Source organism: Vitis vinifera, chromosome 7 (genome assembly GCF_030704535.1).
Source record: "Vitis vinifera cultivar Pinot Noir 40024 chromosome 7, ASM3070453v1".
NCBI classification, from domain to species: domain Eukaryota; kingdom Viridiplantae; phylum Streptophyta; class Magnoliopsida; order Vitales; family Vitaceae; genus Vitis; species Vitis vinifera.
Genome location: NC_081811.1, coordinates 4,068,597 through 4,086,103, shown reverse-complemented (window position 1 = coordinate 4,086,103; position 17,507 = coordinate 4,068,597). Strand labels below are relative to the sequence as shown.

Sequence of the window (17,507 nt, the reverse complement as noted above, 5' to 3'; positions counted from 1 at the left end):
TATGGCATTCTTTTAATTAAATATTTTTATATATTTTTATATAAAAACCATTATTAATTAATTAAAAAGTAAAAAGAAAGAGAGGGAGAGAAAAAGAAAAAACAAAAAATAAAAGGAAAGAAAGAGGGAAAAAGCCACCATTTCTTCTTTTTAACCCTCGGTCTCTACTCCTTTTCCACCGGCGCCGACGACTCCGTCCTTGTCGAGGCCAGGCTCTGCAGACCCTGCACCTAGAGTAAGTTTTCTCTTTCTTATTGCATTGAGTTTTTATGAGAACTTGTCTTTTGAGTTTTCTGGGATTTTAGTTTGGTGGCTGGGAGAGTGGGTTCTAATATCTTAAAGGGTTACTGTGCTTCACAATCATAAAAAGCTGAGCGAAAGCCCAGTCCTGGAGAAGTAGGTTGGGTGTTGGTGGAGGGTTATTGAGGCTCAGAGGAAGTCCTGCCACTTGGGTGATTCTGGATTAGGCGGGGGCGGCAAACTCCTGGGCAAATGTTGGGACGCCCATGCTGGCTTAGAAAAGGAAGACGAGGAAGAACTAGACAAGACCTAGTGTTAACCAAGGAGATTTACAGATGGTTGTGGACATGTGAGAAGAGCAGAGATAACAAATTTATAGAGTGAGGCCTCCCACTCCCGTGCAGGGCCAACCCCATTTGATAGTTTCAGTGATGGTGAAATGCCCACTGTAGAATTCAAATTCCTGCAGTAAAAATTAATGTGTGGAGAACACCGTGGGGCTTTTGGATTGATATTGCCTTTTTCAAATTTCCATTTTCTGTTCTTCCTCTCTTTCTCGGTTTTCTTCTCCATACATGTTGGATCCTTGCTTTTGTCATATGTTTATCATATCTTGAGAGCATGAGTTTTTGAAATATGTTTAAGAAAATTGACATTCTTGGACCATTTTGGGTTTCAATGTTTGGCTCAAATATCTTATGATTTTTTGTAATTAATCAAAGATGAAGCCGTGAATAACAGCTTTTGTATTCAGAGCCCATATAGTTTTTTGCATTGTGGATATGCTGTGTGTTAATACTGTGCTATGAAAGACTTGGTTGAGGGAATGGGTCTGAAATTTTTGATGATCTAAATAGAAATTGAATAATACCTGTTGTCCTTAGTGTGATAAGGTTTCCTCTTGAAAGCTTCAAATTTCCATTTTTCTAGGCAGTATAGTTGCATTTTTTGCACATAATTTCTATTCCATTAATCGGACTTCTAGTTATGCTGTTTGGTGGTAACAGACCAATGATGGTTTCTGACTGAATTGAAACTATGTGCAAACAATTCCATTTTAAAAATGAGGTTTTCAAACTGTTGAACTAGAATTCCAAACAAAGTACAGTGTTTTTTCCTCAACTCAATACACCCTATTACACAATACTTACTTTGATAGGGCTTTGGTCTATCATGTTTGTCGAAACCTGTAGTCTAGACAGTGTGGTTCTTTTCCGAGTTGACTATTGGCTTAGAATGAGTTGTCCATCCATTTGGCTGTTGGGTTTTATGTTTGTGAATCTGGTTTGGTTCATATATTGACTCTTAAGAAAGTTGGAGCATTTGTTTTCTAGTTTGCAGGTATTTTCCAATGATATTTGTGCATGTTACATGGATTCTATTACGTAAATGATGAGTGTGAATGTTTGGCCATTTTTATGAATTTGAGTCATGTTATTGATTTTTACTTTTAGGATTGATATTTCTAGGTGATTAACATCTTAAATACCTATTTTGTTGTTTTCCTTGGGAATGTGGTCTAGTTATACATTACCTTGAATTTTAGATGCAAATTCACAAGTATTGTTAATCCAAATCAGACATATATCATAAGAAATTAGGAATTCAATCTCTTTCATGATATGTGTATACCAGATATATCACTCATTTTTCAGGATGTTTTTACCAAATGTTTTTGTGACTGCATATTTGTTAAATCAAACTATCATTCTGTATGGTAGTTGTAACATGGCCCATTTCCATAAGGTGCCAATCTAATGAAAACATTGTCTCATAACTCATCATCTGATTTCATGATATGTGCTAGCTGTTTGCTTACTTCTTTTTCTGTGTTCTCTATGTCCTCCCAGTATTTTTGATTTCCTTGTCAGCATGACCTCGAGCTTGAGAGCAAACACAGAGCTATCCCAATGTTTTGCATCTTCTGTTAGACCCTATGACCAGAAGGCCTATGTCACCCAACAGTATCCATGCAAAGGCACAAAAAATTGCTTTTCAAAGAGGTTTTCACTGCTAAGGATGGCTGCAGGAAAAGTGGCAGCAAGAAGAACAAGGAACACTAGCCTTATATCCTCGATGTCAAAGAATAATTATGGTGAAAGTGCTGACATGGCTGATAGTCTTACATATAAGGATGCTGGTGTTGACATAGATGCTGGCTCAGAACTAGTTAAAAGAATTGCAAAGATGGCTCCAGGGATTGGTGGCTTTGGAGGTCTTTTCCCTCTTGGTATGTTACTCTGTGGTTTCATTATTTTCTTCACTATGGACTAAAATTCTTGAATATTGAAAGAATTGAATTTCATCCCTACTCTGATACATTTTCTAACCATTATTGTTGAGAATAGCAATTATAAAATTCTTGGCAGCAATGGCTTTCACCTTGAAGTATATGGTGAAATACTTTTTATTTTCTTTTTGTCCTATGGATGCAGTACTTACTTATTATACTAAATAAAAGTACTTAGGATTTTTTTTGTGCCATGACTTGACATTACATTTACAGACTTAAAAAATTAGGAGTTTACAATAGAAATACCTTGAACCTAATATGACATTTCCCAATTAAATTTGACTTGCCGCTGCACGAAAACAACAGGCAGCAATGACTATGTTCTCATTGTGTTTTTTATGGTTAACTTGAATAGTGCTTCTTGAGTATCTCTTGCATGTAATCATCACATTGGGAGTGTGAGGATGATAATCGAAGCTAGCATGGGAGTTTTGATGGTTGAGCTATCCAGGCCCTTAAGACCTGGCTATGGTGCTAAGAAATTGGGGTGGGGATGTGAGAGGTTCTAAGCTAAATTCCCAAGAGGGACTAAAAAAAGGGGAAAAGAAAGAAAAAGAAAAAAAAAGTTATCTATGGAGGAAAAAATATTGTGCAAGGTGTGTCATGTCATGAAAGTTTGGATATGCCTTGTCATTTTTGGATATTACCTTATATTCTTGTGTGTTTACAGTAGACCATTAGCAAAAATATTCAAGATGTTTGTATGAATTTTTTATGTTCATAAAAGGTTTCAAGGACACTACAGTTTTCACCGTCCTTAGGGTTCTTAAGTGGCCCATGTACTTTCTTTACAAATTTCGTCATTGTTGTCTTAAACCATTTTAGCACTAATGTAGTCTGTAAGACAGAAGACAAGTTTTAAGCTGTATAGTATTCCACAAATAATGTCAGCTTTAGATGTCAAGAAATTTATTGAGTAGCTGTCTATGCATGTTAGGTCTGCTCATGTTCACCCTTATAACTTTCCAAATCTCAAGTAGCCTATTGAAGATTCTCTGATATGGTATACTAACATTATTGAATTCAAATTCTTCCATGTCTTTCTAGCTCTTTTATTTTATTTTCCCTCTGAATTTAGAGTGTGTCAAATCAATCCTGTAAGTTATCCTGATTGATTTTGGCATGAGGGTACCCCTTTTTTGCACTAGGTATATGTCATAGAAACTATTGTTAATCGTGGATGATTGATGCTTATCTTGTCTTATATAACTTTCCCTTTTTTTGGGAAGCGAAATTTGTATGTTATCTAAATCTGGTTGTCTGCAAGTTTTTTATGTTCACCATATCTTATGAACAGGTGACTCATACCTTGTTGCTGGTACTGATGGTGTGGGAACTAAACTCAAGCTTGCATTTGAAACTGGAATCCATGAAACTATTGGGATTGATCTGGTAAAATTTCAAATGAAAATTTGCTATATTCATATATTTATTGTTCTCAATTGGAGTGTTTTTGTTTTCTATTAATAATTGGCTTTGGTTTCCTAATGCATTCTGTTCCAGGTTGCGATGAGTGTGAATGACATAGTTACCTCTGGGGCTAAACCATTGTTTTTTCTTGATTACTTTGCCACAAGCCACCTTGATGTTGACCTTGCTGAGAAGGTAGCAGACAGTTATGCATAAATTTAGCTTTTCTTGGATTCATCATATCACAACTAACCACATATGGTGAAGCATGGTTAATTTATTCTTTTTCTTTTCATGCCTATTCAGGTTATAAAAGGAATTGTTGATGGTTGCCAACAATCTGACTGCGTTCTTCTTGGGGGAGAGGTATTCCAAACTTTGGCCCTCATTGCTTTTCTTTTCACTTTTATTTTGATTTAAAATTTGGTGAGCTATTTATTATGGAGGTTATAAACTTAGGTTTTGCTCACTGGACTGTATTTTTCAGACAGCAGAGATGCCAGATTTCTATGCAGACGGTGAATATGACCTCAGTGGTTTTGCGGTTGGTGTGGTAAAAAAGGATTCAGTTATTGATGGGAAAAATATTGTTCCTGGAGATGTCCTCATCGGTCTGCTATCTAGTGGAGTTCATTCCAATGGTTTTTCTCTTGTTAGAAGGTTAGTCATTGTACCCTTTATTTCATTAAATCAATGGTGAACTCTGCAGTGGGTTTATTTCAAGCCCCTCTAACATTGATGTACATCGAGATCTTTGCTGACAGATACTGGCCTGTCTTTACAGGGTTCTGTCCAGAAGTGGCCTTTCTCTGAAGGACCAACTTCCTGGTGAGGCTATTACATTAGGTGAAGCTTTGATGGCCCCAACTGTCATTTATGTTAAGCAGGTCATTCATCGATGCGCTGCTTTCACATTATTATGTTCTATGTTGTCTTGTTCATTGGATAATTGATTGCAGAATGTCTCTTCTTTTTTCTGTCAAAGCAGGTGCTTGATTTTATCAGCAAGGGAGGGGTGAAGGGGATAGCGCACATCACAGGTGGCGGTTTTACTGACAACATACCTCGAGTATTTCCCAAAGGCCTTGGAGCTGTGATCTATAAGGACTCCTGGGAAGTCCCATCTGTATTCAAATGGATCCAAGAGGTAAGAAGACCATCTTCAGTTGAACTTCATGAATGCCCGATGAACCTTCTTCCATAAAACAAGACAGATTTCCTTCATTTTGGCAATTATCAGTTTCAGCTTTAGAAAATAACAATGGATCATATCAATGGCTAAATCAAGATGAACTAGTTATTTCCTTGATCACACAGCTATTCTTTAATAATCTGTCTTTGAAAACACTTGCTGGTTTAATCCTCCTATTTATTTATGTTTCTTAGGCTGGCCAAATAGAGGATGCTGAGATGAGGCGGACATTCAATATGGGTATTGGGATGGTTCTGGTTGTCAGTCCAGAGGCATCTCTCAGAATACTTGGAGATGGAAATGGAGCTTATACAGCATACAAAATCGGAGAGGTTGCAGTTGGTGAAGGAGTGAGATATGGCTGAAAAAAAAACTCAAAAGCAGTACACCTGCTACCCTGAGATACTCCTTTTGCATCTGTTCAATGAGATAAAATATAAAGTTGAGTTGTGGCTCATCTTTTTGCTGTTCTTCCTCTTAACAATTTTGATATTTAAACTTCTCAGATGCAGTGGACTAGATTCATAAGGCCATGCAGATTATGTTGTAATGTATATTGACTTTGGCTCAAATGTTCTTTACTAATGGCTGAGTTTCAATGATTATCTTATGGTTCCATAGATATGGAATCGATTTCATTAATGATTTACTTCTCCATTCATCATTTTCATTGCCAGCAATGTAGGGCTCCAATTAACTATCTTTAATAAAAACAATTAGCAAAAATTAACATCAGTTTCCAGTTAGAAAACCCTAAGTCATTACATATTGCATTCAAGCAATTAGTTCATCTTCTTTTCCCATGCTGGTGGTAGCTTTCAGGTCCTGATTTCATCATTCTCTTCCTGTAGTTCCCAGCAGAATTTGCTCCCTTCTTCATATTGCACTGTCCTTCTGCTCTCTCACCATCACCAGCTTCTTCCATGGAGGGTGCGAATCGTCCAGCGTCTCTCTGGCATTCTGTCTCGTTTTCCTTTTTTTCCTGGTACATCTCTCTTCTAGTTAACTTTACCATTCTGCTGCCTGAATTGTTATGTTGCCGTTGCTGCTGCTGCTGTCTCTGCTGTGCAGCTCCATTGGAAGGCGGGTTCATCAGCCTCCTGCCAACTCCACCATTTCTTGCATGATCATCAACATATGGTGGCCTTTTCTCATGAATGAGAAGGGTTTCTCTCCTTTGCTGTGCAGCTCCATTGGAAGGCGGGTTCATCAGCCTCCTGCCAACTCCACCATTTCTTGCATGATCTTCAACAGATGGTGGCCTTTTCTCATGAATGAGAAGGGTTTCTCTCCTTTGCTGTGCAGCTCCATTGGAAGGCGGGTTCATCAGCCTTCTGCCAACTCCACCATTTCTTGCATGATCATCAACAGATGGTGGCCTTTTCTCATGAATGAGAAGGGCTTCTCTCCTTTCATTTACCAGTGGCCAACATCCTGAACTATGGTTCATGAACTTCCTTCTGTTATAATCAGCGTCTGCATCTCGCCTTTCCTCACAAGCCACTGATTTTCCCAAGTTTCTCCCACAATGTAGTGCCTCCATCCATGGACGCCTCAACTCTACCCCACTGGATCTTCTTACACCGAAATCGAACTCTGTGTATTCCCTCTCCCATCCAACAAGAGAGTTATGTGCGCCAAACTGGTCATCATAGTGGTGAATGTGCTCCTCAATGCCCAGCCCGCTGGAGTTATAAAATTGCGTCGTCTGGGGTTCATGAAACATCATCTCTCTTCCCGCCTCATTGCTATTCTTGTACAGAAAATCAATGTGATTCCTATACCGAAACTTCCTATCCTCGCTATCCAATCTATAGGAGTTGTGATATGCCTCCTCTGATAAACAGGCCAAGACATTTCTAGTTTGATATCTTGGTGGGGGACCAACAAATACTCCACCCATCTGCTTCTGGGGAGTCATAAAACCCCCTGAAACTTCCCTTCTGTTAAACCCCGGATCTCTAATTTCAGATTTTGATTGCAGACTTCTGCCTGAGGAAATCTCCTGTTTTTTGTTGGCAGCCCGGGCCGAATATGCAGGGTTGTTTTCTTTAAGAGGCTTCTCCACCGGAGTTTCATATCTACAGAAGTTGCAGCGTTAGTAACAAAGCAAAACATCAAACACCATAGACACATATAAGAACAAAGGTTGATTTTTCCCCCCTCTTTTCCCAACATTTTCTCAGCAACCGAACGTGCAAACAACAAAATACTATGAGAAAAGAGTTGCATTCGAATTCAAGCATGAAAAACAACTACCGTGTATTGGAGGGTTGGTGAAGATCTTGGTCGAGTTTTCGCCAATCGATCCCTTTCTCTTGGAGAACGACTTCTCTAGGCCTTGCAGAGCCAAAAGGATTTGGTCTCTGCCTTTCATGGGTTCTAATTCTAGCTTCTTCCTCTTCTTTTTCAACCTCATCCGCCCAGGAAAATGCAGATTCAATCTTCGTTTCACCTCCCACCATTCTGATCTCCCTCTCTGTTCGCTTTCTCCCTCAACGGCTCATTTCAAATTTGAAATTCAAATCTTGGGGCTTTACCAAGGAAGGTAGTTATACACCTATACCATTTTAGTTTCCTGTGAAATAGAACTACAATTGCCAGCTGGCATAGTGAATGCGTGCCTCGTGATGAGGGTAGTTTAGTAAATTAGACTTGACAGTTGGCATTGGGTCAGAGTCACAATTTTGTTTCCTTTGGTTTCTCAACAACCAAACAAGTATAATTTGTGGGATTTCTCATTTATGATTGTGTCCGTTGATTCAAATTATTTTCCTCAAACCCATCTCCAAATAAAAAGACAGCCTAAGTGCCCAAAAAAATGCCATTGCCACTGCCACTGCCATTTGCCATCACATGCTGAAAACCAAAAAGGGAATCGTCTAATGCCCACATTGGACCCTTTAATATTCTTCCCCAATTGAAACATCAAGCATAATCACCAACCACTTAGTAGAAAAAAACGAACCCAAACAAAAAGAGAGAATAATAATTCAGTGGCGCAGCGACCAAAACCCTGAAAAAGCAAAACAAATCTAGACATATGTGGAGAATATATGCAACCCCCTTGCCATTAAGAATTTGGGCACGTTAATGTGTTATCTTTGACATATATACACCAATCGTATCATATTAAGTATACATCCTCGAGTCTTATTTATTTATATTTTTATATTTTATATTAAATTAAGAATATTCATCTTGGATATGCTTTTTTTTTTTTTTTAAATGGTTTTTTTCATATACAGTTTATATTATTTTCCTATAAAAAAAAGTCTTGATAAATCACCTAAATTTTGGTTGGTGTTACAATCAATAACTAATTATAAATTTATAATTACATGGTGGGTAGTTTGGCCTCACTATTCCGAAACAGCACCGCCGCCTAAACTTTAAAATTATATGTTCAGCACCGCTATTTTAGTAAATCTCACGGGGCGGTTACAAAGGAAAAACAGGCAGAACTTTCGCCCCAGGCTTCTTGTCAATCCGAGTGAAACTGTTTTTCCCGCTCAGGCATTAACACAAACACCCGGTGTTCACTAGGCAGTCCTGGGTGTTGGGCGTTTGAGAGAGAATGAAGTACGTGTTGGTGACGGGAGGAGTCGTCAGTGGACTCGGCAAAGGAGTGACGGCGAGCAGTGTAGGCGTCGTTCTCAAAGCTTGTGGCCTTCGCGTTACTTCCATTAAAATAGGTTCGTTTCGTTGCTTTGCGATATTGAAGTTGTTTGGCTTCTCTCTTTCTCTCTCTAAATATTTATTTTATTTATTTATGTTTTTGTATGTTGTTCATTTTTTTAAGTTAATTTTTAGATTTTGATATCTGGGTTAGTGGTATTTTGATCATATATGTGGGCTGTGTTTAACTGGGGACAATAATTTTCATTGACAAAGTTTGGCAATTTGGGATTTTGTTGAAAATATTTTGATATTCAAGTGTTCTGATCATTTGTTTTATGGAGTTCAGTTGCCTTGAGAATCTTTTGTTTTTCTAGTTTCTGATATCTTTCTTTATGGCGTCTTGTTAAATCTGGATATCTTTCCTGATTATTGGTCTTCCTATGCTTTGGGGTTGAGATTAGTGTTGGTCAGCTTGGTCTTGGATATATATAGTATGGAAAGGCTCTTTCACTTCTTTCTGGTTGCAATTGTATTTTTCTGAGATTGTGACCAGTTTTGTTTGGTTATGTTATGAATAAGTGCTTCTACATATGGATATATTTATCCATTTTAATCATCAATCACTTGTTTATCTGTCAATTGAATATTTTTTTTTTTTACCATAGTTTTCTTTAATCATTTCAAACTTTAATATTGAAGACAATTCAGATTTTTGCTCGGCTGGTGAATTTAGCAATGACTTTCTTTATTGCAGATCCTTACTTGAACAGGGATGCTGGTACAATGTCCCCGTTTGAACATGGGGAGGTTTTTGTTCTTGATGATGGTGGAGAGGTTTCCATTTCATTCGCATTTATCCTTACTTTTATTTAAATTTACATAGAAAGAAATTTTGATTACTTGAGAATAACCTCACCTCCAATCTGAATAGCTAATAATTGCATGAGCTACAGTCTATTAATCAATATAATAAAAAAGTTCTCCATGATAACAAATGTAGAAAATACTTCTCTCCAACTTCTTGTGATGTACACTCATGCATACATAAAGCACTCATCCATGCACACTCTGCCAAAGTAGTTGTATATCTACCCAAGACAATTAAAGATTGTGATTCATATTTTATCAAAATTCCATCTGGGAAAAAGTCCTATATCATTTATTCAATTTATTTGATGGATATGCATTAGGAGTTGAATCCTTCACGTGTAACATATCAATTTGACTTGCCAAGGTTTATTTAGTGTGTATTCTTCTAAATTTCACATATGGGTTTGGATACTGCTGAATGATGAAAATGTTTGATGTAGCCAACCACAAGGAGTTAGCATTAAATATTTGTGGAGTTGAGTTGGGTCAAGTATCAATCATCCATTTCTAGCAAAAGCATCAAGGAAGAGCAATTGCTACAATAAAGTTGAATTTGGCCTACTACCACCATCTGTTTCTGGAAGATTTATTGATTTTAAGTAGCACTGTCCTTTACCATTTGGTCAACATTGTGATTCTGTCTTTAGGTTCATTTGGTCTTACTGTCTGATAGAGTTGATAATTTAACATGTTGCTTGAGTGATAATGATTCTTTAGTAAGTTGTTTTAGGAGTGTCTTGTATATGGTCCCTAATCTTAAAGCATGAGTTTTTCAACAACGTTTTTGGTGACACATGGTGCAGAAATGATCAGATCAAATCCAAGAGTTGTTATGCTTAATAAATAAAATACCACAAGTAGTTGTTCATTGACAATTTCTTCTTCCAGTTGAGCTTCAATACCAGCATTTCATAATTTCTTCATGGTTTGCTCTTAAAAGGTTGATTTAGACTTGGGTAACTATGAGAGGTTCCTGGATGTGACTCTTACAAAAGATAACAACATTACCACAGGAAAAATATATCAGGTGCGTAATTTATTTGTTCTAGATGTCAATATATCAACTTTCTCATCTATAGTTTGTTTTGATATGATCAGTCTGTTATGTTTTGTGTCAGTCTGTCCTTGAGAAAGAACGAAGAGGAGATTATCTTGGAAAGACTGTCCAGGTGGTGCTATATGCATAACTGTTTTGTAATTCTTATTTCACAATGTACATGGAGACTACTGCTCACTACAATGCTGCATCCTTGATTGGATTCCAGGTGGTTCCACATGTGACAGATGCCATTAAGAATTGGATTGAATCAGTCTCTGTCATTCCTGTGGATGGAAAAGAGGGACCAGCAGATGTGTGTGTGATAGAGTTGGGAGGGACTGTTGGTAAACAAAGAGACACCTGGTGATCTGAAACACTTCTCTTAAATTTTATGTTCTTGAGTAATTTGTATTTTTTATTCTTAGGTGACATTGAATCAATGCCATTCATCGAGGCTTTGCGACAATTATTATTTTCAGTCGGTAAGGTTGCATTATTTGATATTTTTCTAAGTGATGTTAATTGCTTCATGAATTGTTTCTGTTTGTGGGATCCTGTGTTCTCATTTGCTTGCTTGTCTTTGTGATGCTAACCTGTGGCGACATCTTCTGAATGAACTGAATTAATATTTTTGACTGGATATCTTATAAACATGTGTGCATCATTAAATTCAGATTTTGGCCAGATATCTTAAAAAAATGATAGCATCGTTGAACTTAATTGAATTATTTATTATGTGATTGTTGCCCATGTGAGTATGGAGCTATTCTATGAGGGTCACAATATAATAAGTTAATGGAAATTCTGAACCGAGTGTGAAACTGTTTATCAGGTTTGTTTTTGCTTCCGTGCCAGAGCTATGAGTTCTCATTATGTTCTATGGTATTTGCTCATGTTACTTTTCAATTTCCTCCTCAGGACAAGATAACTTTTGCCTCATTCATGTGAGCCTTATACCTGTACTGGGTGTTGTGGGAGAGCAAGTAATTTTCCATAAATTTATACTTAATTTGAACCTGCATCCTAAATTCAAGCTTTTTTTTTTTATGTTCTAGATAATAGATTGTATTGCAAAAAGCTAAGTTATTTTTGTTTCTTGAACTGGAGGTTTCTTTTGGTTGAGAATAACCCTCTCTCTCTCTCTCTCTCTTACTCCCCACCTAGAAAACAAAGCCTACACAACATAGCGTGCGGGAATTGAGAGCATTAGGCCTGACTCCTCATCTGTTGGCATGTCGTTCTGCTCAGGTATGTTATTTTCTCTGCTTTCCTTCCTGTATGCATGCAAGAGATTGTTGAGGGTGTCTTTCCTTTGGAAATTGAATTTCTCTATCACAAGTTCTAGTGATGGTCATGTAAGGTACACTAATTCTGTTTAATTTTCATGAAACAACTAACATCACTCTAAATGAATGTAGCAACTTTGGCTGAGGAGTCTTTTTAGTCAATCTGATCCAGTTCCATCAAGTTGGGTTTGATTCACCAGTCATGTTAGTATAATTTTGTATATATTAGTAGTTGGGAAAATGATTGGTGCAAGCCTAGCTGTAGTGGACATTTGATTGATGGTTATTCGGTTGAATCAGTTTCATTGTTTTCCAAGCATCTTCTAATCTTCATTCTATACCTTGCATGCACACAATTTTCATTTGTTTTTGTTGTTGCAAAATGGCAAGTGTTTCATCAATGGTGATTTTTTTACTTTCTCATTTTCGTCCCCCTGTTTTACCAGGTTAGTAATAAGTTTGATTAGTTCTAAAACTTATTGTTGCTTAGCTTTCATCTTTTTATTTTTGCTTGCTGCTCCTCCACTACTGCTAGTTTGCTAGAATGCAAGGAATTAAATAAATGCCTTTTGGTTATGTATTGCAGCCTTTATTGGAAACTACAAAGGAGAAACTTTCACAGTTTTGCCATGTTCCAGTAAGTTATTATCATTGAAAAATTGATTTGTGACCTTAGTGTTGAATTCTATTCTCACGGGGTGAGGGATTTTTCTTTCTGCTATCGTTTCTCATAGGTTGGTAACATTCTCAATATCCATGATGTTCCAAACATTTGGCATGTTCCTCTTTTGCTTCGGGTGAGTTTAACAATAATTCTCTGCTTTCTGTAATTCTTGATTGCTTCTGATCTGTTGCCTTCAACAATTTTATGTTCTTTACCTATGTTTCTGATGTGTTACTTCTGTTTCCAGAACCAAAATGCTCATAATTCCATTCTAAAACAGCTAAATCTTAGGTGAGGTTTTGTGTTAATTTCTTTTCCTTCTAACTTCGAAGGTTTAAATTTTGAGATCAGAGAAATGCTCAGGTTCAGCCAGTCCAAGTTCTTTTGAAAGTTTAATGGGACTGAGGCACTTCATTAGTTTGATTCTGGCGGTCACTGACTGTTTTGAGTTTGATAAACTTTTTTCAACCAACTATATGACTTTGGCAGTCCCTGATAAAAAAAATAAAAATAAAAAATGACTTTAGCAGTCATGGATCATATGCGATAGTAATCATGCTGGAACTACTGCATGTAGTAATTTTTTTGGCTGCCTATAAAACAGAATGGGTCAATAATCTTGAAACAAGATATTGAATACAGGGAGATTGCTTATGTTAACTGACTGGTTATTAAGTTTGGTTTCAGCAAGGCTACACCTCCTGATTTACAAGAATGGACGAAGAGGGCAGAGAATTTTGATAGTCTCACAAATTCTGTTAGTGCTTTTAGCATTTAATTCTCTATTTTGGGAAATTTTTTTCCTGTTATTGACATATGAAGTGATGCTGCTTTTTGTAGGTGAGAATTGCAATGGTTGGGAAGTATGTTGGTCTGACAGATTCATATCTGTCTGTTGTGAAGGTCTGATGACACTTTAAATTCATGCTTAGTGTGAATAAGAGGACAATGAATATCATTTGTTGGGCTGTGATTTAAAATACCAATGGGTGACTTGATTTACAAATTAAAATTTTTTCTAACTGAAAAATTTGCTAATGAATATAAGATGCCAATATATAGATGATTTTATCTGATTTTCAGTTCCTAATTATCTGTGTATAATACAAAACCTGTTTTTGAAGTTTTTACAGAAAATTTTCTGAGTTTTTATATACACTAGGTTAATATCATACCACAATGCACTGCTCATAATTGTGTGTTTTCACTTAGGCTGGGTTATTTGGAAGGCATCAATTACATGCCATGTGTACGGCGAGATCATTATGATTAACCTAACTTACAAACTGAACTTTCATTTTCTATTATGAAAAATATTTGCCTGTTGAATCAGCTTAATATAATTATTTCTTCATTCAAAACTGAAGAAGGCAAAAGTTGCTTTGGTTGCTCCGAGTATGATCTCTAACATACAAGCTATCTTGCATCATTATGCCTCATTTTGTGTGCAGGCCCTTCTGCATGCTTGCATTGCATGTTCTTTGAAGCCATCAGTGGACTGGATTGCAGCTTCTGATCTTGAAGATGATAGTGCAGTATTGGTATTGAGCTCTTACAAGTTGCATTATTGGAGAGATTTATGTTACATCTCTAGTGAAGAGTTTGTCTTATTGTAAATATTTTGTTCCTCCTACAGACACCAGAAGCTCATGCTACTGCATGGAAGACTCTAAGGGTAAGCTTTTACATTAGATATATTTTTTCTCGTCATCCATGTGTTCTTGCTCTGAACGGCCCTACCTTTTTCTAAAGAGTCTTTATGTTTTGTTCATCACCTGTGTAGCATGGTGGTGATGACATGCATAAAAAAACTGTTTGCAAAAGCCTTCTGAAGCAGAACAACTGGTTGAGCTGCCAGAACTATCGAAACTCATGTGCCTGGGTTTTGATACCATCCTGATTTGGGGTAGACCAGATTACTAGATTACCAGAAAAATATGTTCTTCAGATGATTATGGGTTTTGCATATTATTATTTTGGATAGCTATATTAGTTTCTGTTTGAATTTATGTAACAACCATTCACATAATTTTTCTTTTTGTGGACTTTCTAGTAACAAAATGTTTTGGTTGGCCTGACAGCTGAACCACTTCATTGATTTAGCTCATACTGATTCCTGGTTAAAGATTTGTTGAATTAAATAGATTTATCAATTGCTCATCACTATTTTTATGTTTCTTTTCTAGTTTATGCTTTTCTATTCTTAGCACTTCTCTTTTCCTCTCAATTCTCAAGTGGTCGAACTGAAATTGTGTCCTCTGTTTGAACTGGTGTTCATTTCTCTTATTTAATGTACTTTGCAATTTAGGGATCAAGAAATGAAAGACAATGAAAGTTTTCCTCTTTTCTTTTTTACTTTTAATGTTTTTCTTTTCAAATTAAGATGGAGATAATTGTTCAAGATGTCGCTGAAAAAGCTATATTTGCAGAATGCAGCATGTGTCCTGGTTCCAGGAGGCTTTGGTGATCGTGGTGTGAAAGGAATGATATTGGCTGCAAAGTATGCCAGAGAGAATAATGTTCCTTATCTTGGGATTTGCTTGGGCATGCAGATTTCTGTGATTGAGTTTGCTAGATCTGTAAGCAACCTTCCTTTCAAATATGTATTTCCTTTTGATATTCATCAGGCCATATATTTGTTGTAGTTTGATCACCTATCAAAAAAAAAAATTATATATTTGTTGTACTTTGATCACATGTTTTAGGTTTTGGGCATGGAAAGGGCCAATAGTGAAGAGTTTGACACCCAGACACCTGATCGTGTTGTAATGTTCATGCCAGAGGTATGGTCATCTTAGCATTTCTCAAATTTCTTCTGTTCCATGGTTATCATCATTTTTACATCCTTGTGCAGGGTTCAACAACGCATATGGGAAGCACCATGAGACTAGGATCTCGAAGAACACTGTTCCAGACTCCTGATTGTATTACTGCAAAACTGTATGTGATTGAACTTTTCAGTCCACGTAGTCTAAAAAATATTACAAAAAACTTCCATGGACTGCAAAATACAATTACACATCAATGCTTTCTTCTTCTTTTTTTCCTTGGATATATTTACACAAACTTAGAACCTTTCCCGTTCCTACCCCAATCCTTGCCCAATAAGTCAGGTTAGGGGCTGATTGCATAAATCATTTAACTGAACTGTAATGCTTATTATCTTCTTCGTGATATGTGGATGTTTGTCCAAGCATATGGAGTCCTGGATGACTAATCTCATGGACCAATCTGAGGCTGCTTATGACAGAGCTGAGTCCATTAAATCACTGCTCAAATTTTATAGAATTAAGAATATATTGATGCTGAGATTTTCATGAATGCATGCTTATATAGTTTCTGTTTAATATCAGGTACCATAATTCAGAGTACGTGGATGAGCGGCATCGACATAGATATGAGGTTAGTTATGGAATCTGGTTGAGTGAAGAAATGATGTCCTGTGGGCATATTATCTTATTGTTCAGATGGCATAATATTCTTACCCGAGACATGAGTGGTGCAGGTGAACCCACATATGGTTGGTGTTCTAGAAGAAGGTGGCCTGAAGTTTGTAGGGAAAGATGAAAGTGGACAAAGAATGGAGGTTGGTTGTCAAAATCAGCTCTGCTTAAGCTCACATGAGCTTAAGGATCTGCCGGAATCAAATTGTTTAGTTTCAAGAGTTTGCTCTTAAAAGTTTCGTTTTTCATTTTGGTTGTGGTGAATCCATATCTGATGTTTGAGCTCACTGGGCTTCACCCTCTCCAAAATGCTAATTTTCTGCTAAGGTACTAGCCGAGTTTCAAAGTTTCACTTCCTTTCTCTTCTTTTGCAGATTTTAGAGCTTCCCAGTCATCCATTCTATGTGGGCGTGCAATTTCATCCAGAATTTAAGTCACGGCCTGGGAGGCCGTCAGCTCTCTTTCTAGGTATGCATTGATACAAGTGGTGAGCCTAAAATTTCTCATTAAACCAACCATTCTAAATCCAGAACCATCCATTTCCCATGATAAGGTAATGGGTGCTGTTTCTAAAGTTTTAATTGATTTTTGAGATTGAAACTGAGAGCATTGGGATTGGTGCTCTTGTTGGTCGTGTTTGAATGTCGTACTGTCAAGTTCTGTTCTGTTTTAAGGTGCTGATGTGGATGTTTTATGCAAAGTTCCAGTTTGTGAAAACATAAAAATACAATCTTATAGATGCTCTGAAAACCTTATGCAACATTTAATAGGCTGACTGAATTTCCATGCAACATCTAAAAACTTCAGAACTAAATGGTTGCCAACTTTGGGTTAGTTCTTCAAGTATTAGCCTTAATTAAATGTCTATTTATCATCTAAACACCTGTGATATTGCAACTGTAGGTTTTATATTGGCTGCAATTGGGCAGTTGGAAGCATATCTTAGCCAGCATCAGAATGGCAGTTAATACAAAATTTGCTGTCTTAATGCTCCCAAAGAAGCAATTCTTAAGTGCTGGACTAGTGTTCGATGGAAAAAATTTAAGCAACTACCAAAGACAGGAGAAATTTGTCATATTGCCAGGCTTGTGGCCCAGTTGAATCAGCACTAGGCTCACCATATCTATGGATTAACAGTATCATCTTTTCCTGAACTCTATCCCTAACCTTTGGGCATACAAAAATGCTTGATGCTTCATAGTGAGAATTGCAAATCGGGGCTTACAAAAGGGTTCTTTAACCAGTCCCCATATAGAGCCAAACTGCAAAATTCTGTAGGCTCCTTGTTGCACTTCTAAACTGTTGTGACTGTTTGCTCAAAGCTGACTCTGGTTATATTTTATGTCTTTGTTTACTGAAAACATTTATTTATTTTGTTCTTGGTCTCTTCACATGGGCTGATAGTCATTTTTTTTCTTCTTATGGAGTTGATTAGCATGCTGTCAGCAA

The 17,507-nt window shown here is 36.9% G+C and overlaps 3 protein-coding genes across 5 annotated transcripts; 2 read left to right on the top strand and 1 right to left on the bottom strand.

The window, feature by feature from the left end:
- Positions 1-101: 101 nt before the first annotated feature.
- Positions 102-5,777, top strand: LOC100267493 (phosphoribosylformylglycinamidine cyclo-ligase, chloroplastic/mitochondrial-like). The gene is made up of 9 exons (XM_059737891.1): positions 102-235; positions 2,091-2,470; positions 3,831-3,925; positions 4,037-4,138; positions 4,250-4,309; positions 4,431-4,603; positions 4,728-4,830; positions 4,932-5,090; positions 5,330-5,777. Exons 2-9 carry the CDS (start codon positions 2,113-2,115, stop codon positions 5,498-5,500), a joined length of 1,221 nt encoding a protein of 406 aa, XP_059593874.1. The 5' UTR covers positions 102-235; positions 2,091-2,112; the 3' UTR covers positions 5,501-5,777.
- On the bottom strand, positions 5,744-8,109 carry LOC100243543 (uncharacterized). The gene is made up of 2 exons (XM_002269885.4): positions 7,395-8,109; positions 5,744-7,216 (listed from the first exon to the last, which is right to left on the bottom strand). The coding sequence occupies exons 1-2, from the start codon at positions 7,598-7,600 to the stop codon at positions 5,923-5,925; spliced, it is 1,500 nt and encodes a 499-aa protein (XP_002269921.1). The 5' UTR covers positions 7,601-8,109; the 3' UTR covers positions 5,744-5,922.
- Positions 8,110-8,356: 247 nt separating this feature from the next.
- On the top strand, positions 8,357-17,449 carry LOC100248684 (uncharacterized). 3 transcript variants are annotated; one of them, XM_002269849.4, is made up of 22 exons: positions 8,357-8,830; positions 9,511-9,590; positions 10,567-10,653; positions 10,745-10,795; positions 10,892-11,009; positions 11,091-11,147; positions 11,584-11,648; positions 11,830-11,913; positions 12,538-12,588; positions 12,686-12,748; positions 12,863-12,906; positions 13,303-13,372; positions 13,456-13,518; positions 14,067-14,156; positions 14,252-14,290; positions 15,045-15,194; positions 15,321-15,398; positions 15,470-15,555; positions 15,969-16,017; positions 16,121-16,201; positions 16,433-16,526; positions 16,962-17,449. In XM_002269849.4, exons 1-22 carry the CDS (start codon positions 8,713-8,715, stop codon positions 17,024-17,026), a joined length of 1,683 nt encoding a protein of 560 aa, XP_002269885.1. In that variant the 5' UTR covers positions 8,357-8,712; the 3' UTR covers positions 17,027-17,449. The 3 variants fall into 3 exon arrangements, 2 of the variants coding, with proteins under 2 accessions (XP_002269885.1, XP_059593873.1); XR_786203.3 differs by lacking the exons at positions 16,433-16,526; positions 16,962-17,449 and having other exon boundaries at positions 15,810-16,017; positions 16,121-16,195; XM_059737890.1 differs by lacking the exons at positions 16,121-16,201; positions 16,433-16,526; positions 16,962-17,449 and adding an exon at positions 15,810-15,866.
- The last annotated feature ends 58 nt before the right edge of the window (positions 17,450-17,507 follow it).

Coding starts and splice junctions, on each gene's coding strand:
- LOC100243543 (XM_002269885.4), bottom strand. CDS start 7,600: ATGGTGGGAGGTGAAACGAAGATTGAATCTGCATTTTCCTGGGCGGAT. Junction 7,217..7,394: donor CACCAACCCTCCAATACACG/GTAGTTGTTTTT, acceptor CAACTTCTGTAG/ATATGAAACTCCGGTGGAGA.
- LOC100248684 (XM_002269849.4), top strand. CDS start 8,713: ATGAAGTACGTGTTGGTGACGGGAGGAGTCGTCAGTGGACTCGGCAAA. Junction 11,010..11,090: donor AGAGTTGGGAGGGACTGTTG/GTAAACAAAGAG, acceptor TTTTATTCTTAG/GTGACATTGAATCAATGCCA. Junction 12,589..12,685: donor CACAGTTTTGCCATGTTCCA/GTAAGTTATTAT, acceptor CGTTTCTCATAG/GTTGGTAACATTCTCAATAT.
- LOC100267493 (XM_059737891.1), top strand. CDS start 2,113: ATGACCTCGAGCTTGAGAGCAAACACAGAGCTATCCCAATGTTTTGCA. Junction 3,926..4,036: donor AAACTATTGGGATTGATCTG/GTAAAATTTCAA, acceptor ATTCTGTTCCAG/GTTGCGATGAGTGTGAATGA. Junction 5,091..5,329: donor TATTCAAATGGATCCAAGAG/GTAAGAAGACCA, acceptor TATGTTTCTTAG/GCTGGCCAAATAGAGGATGC.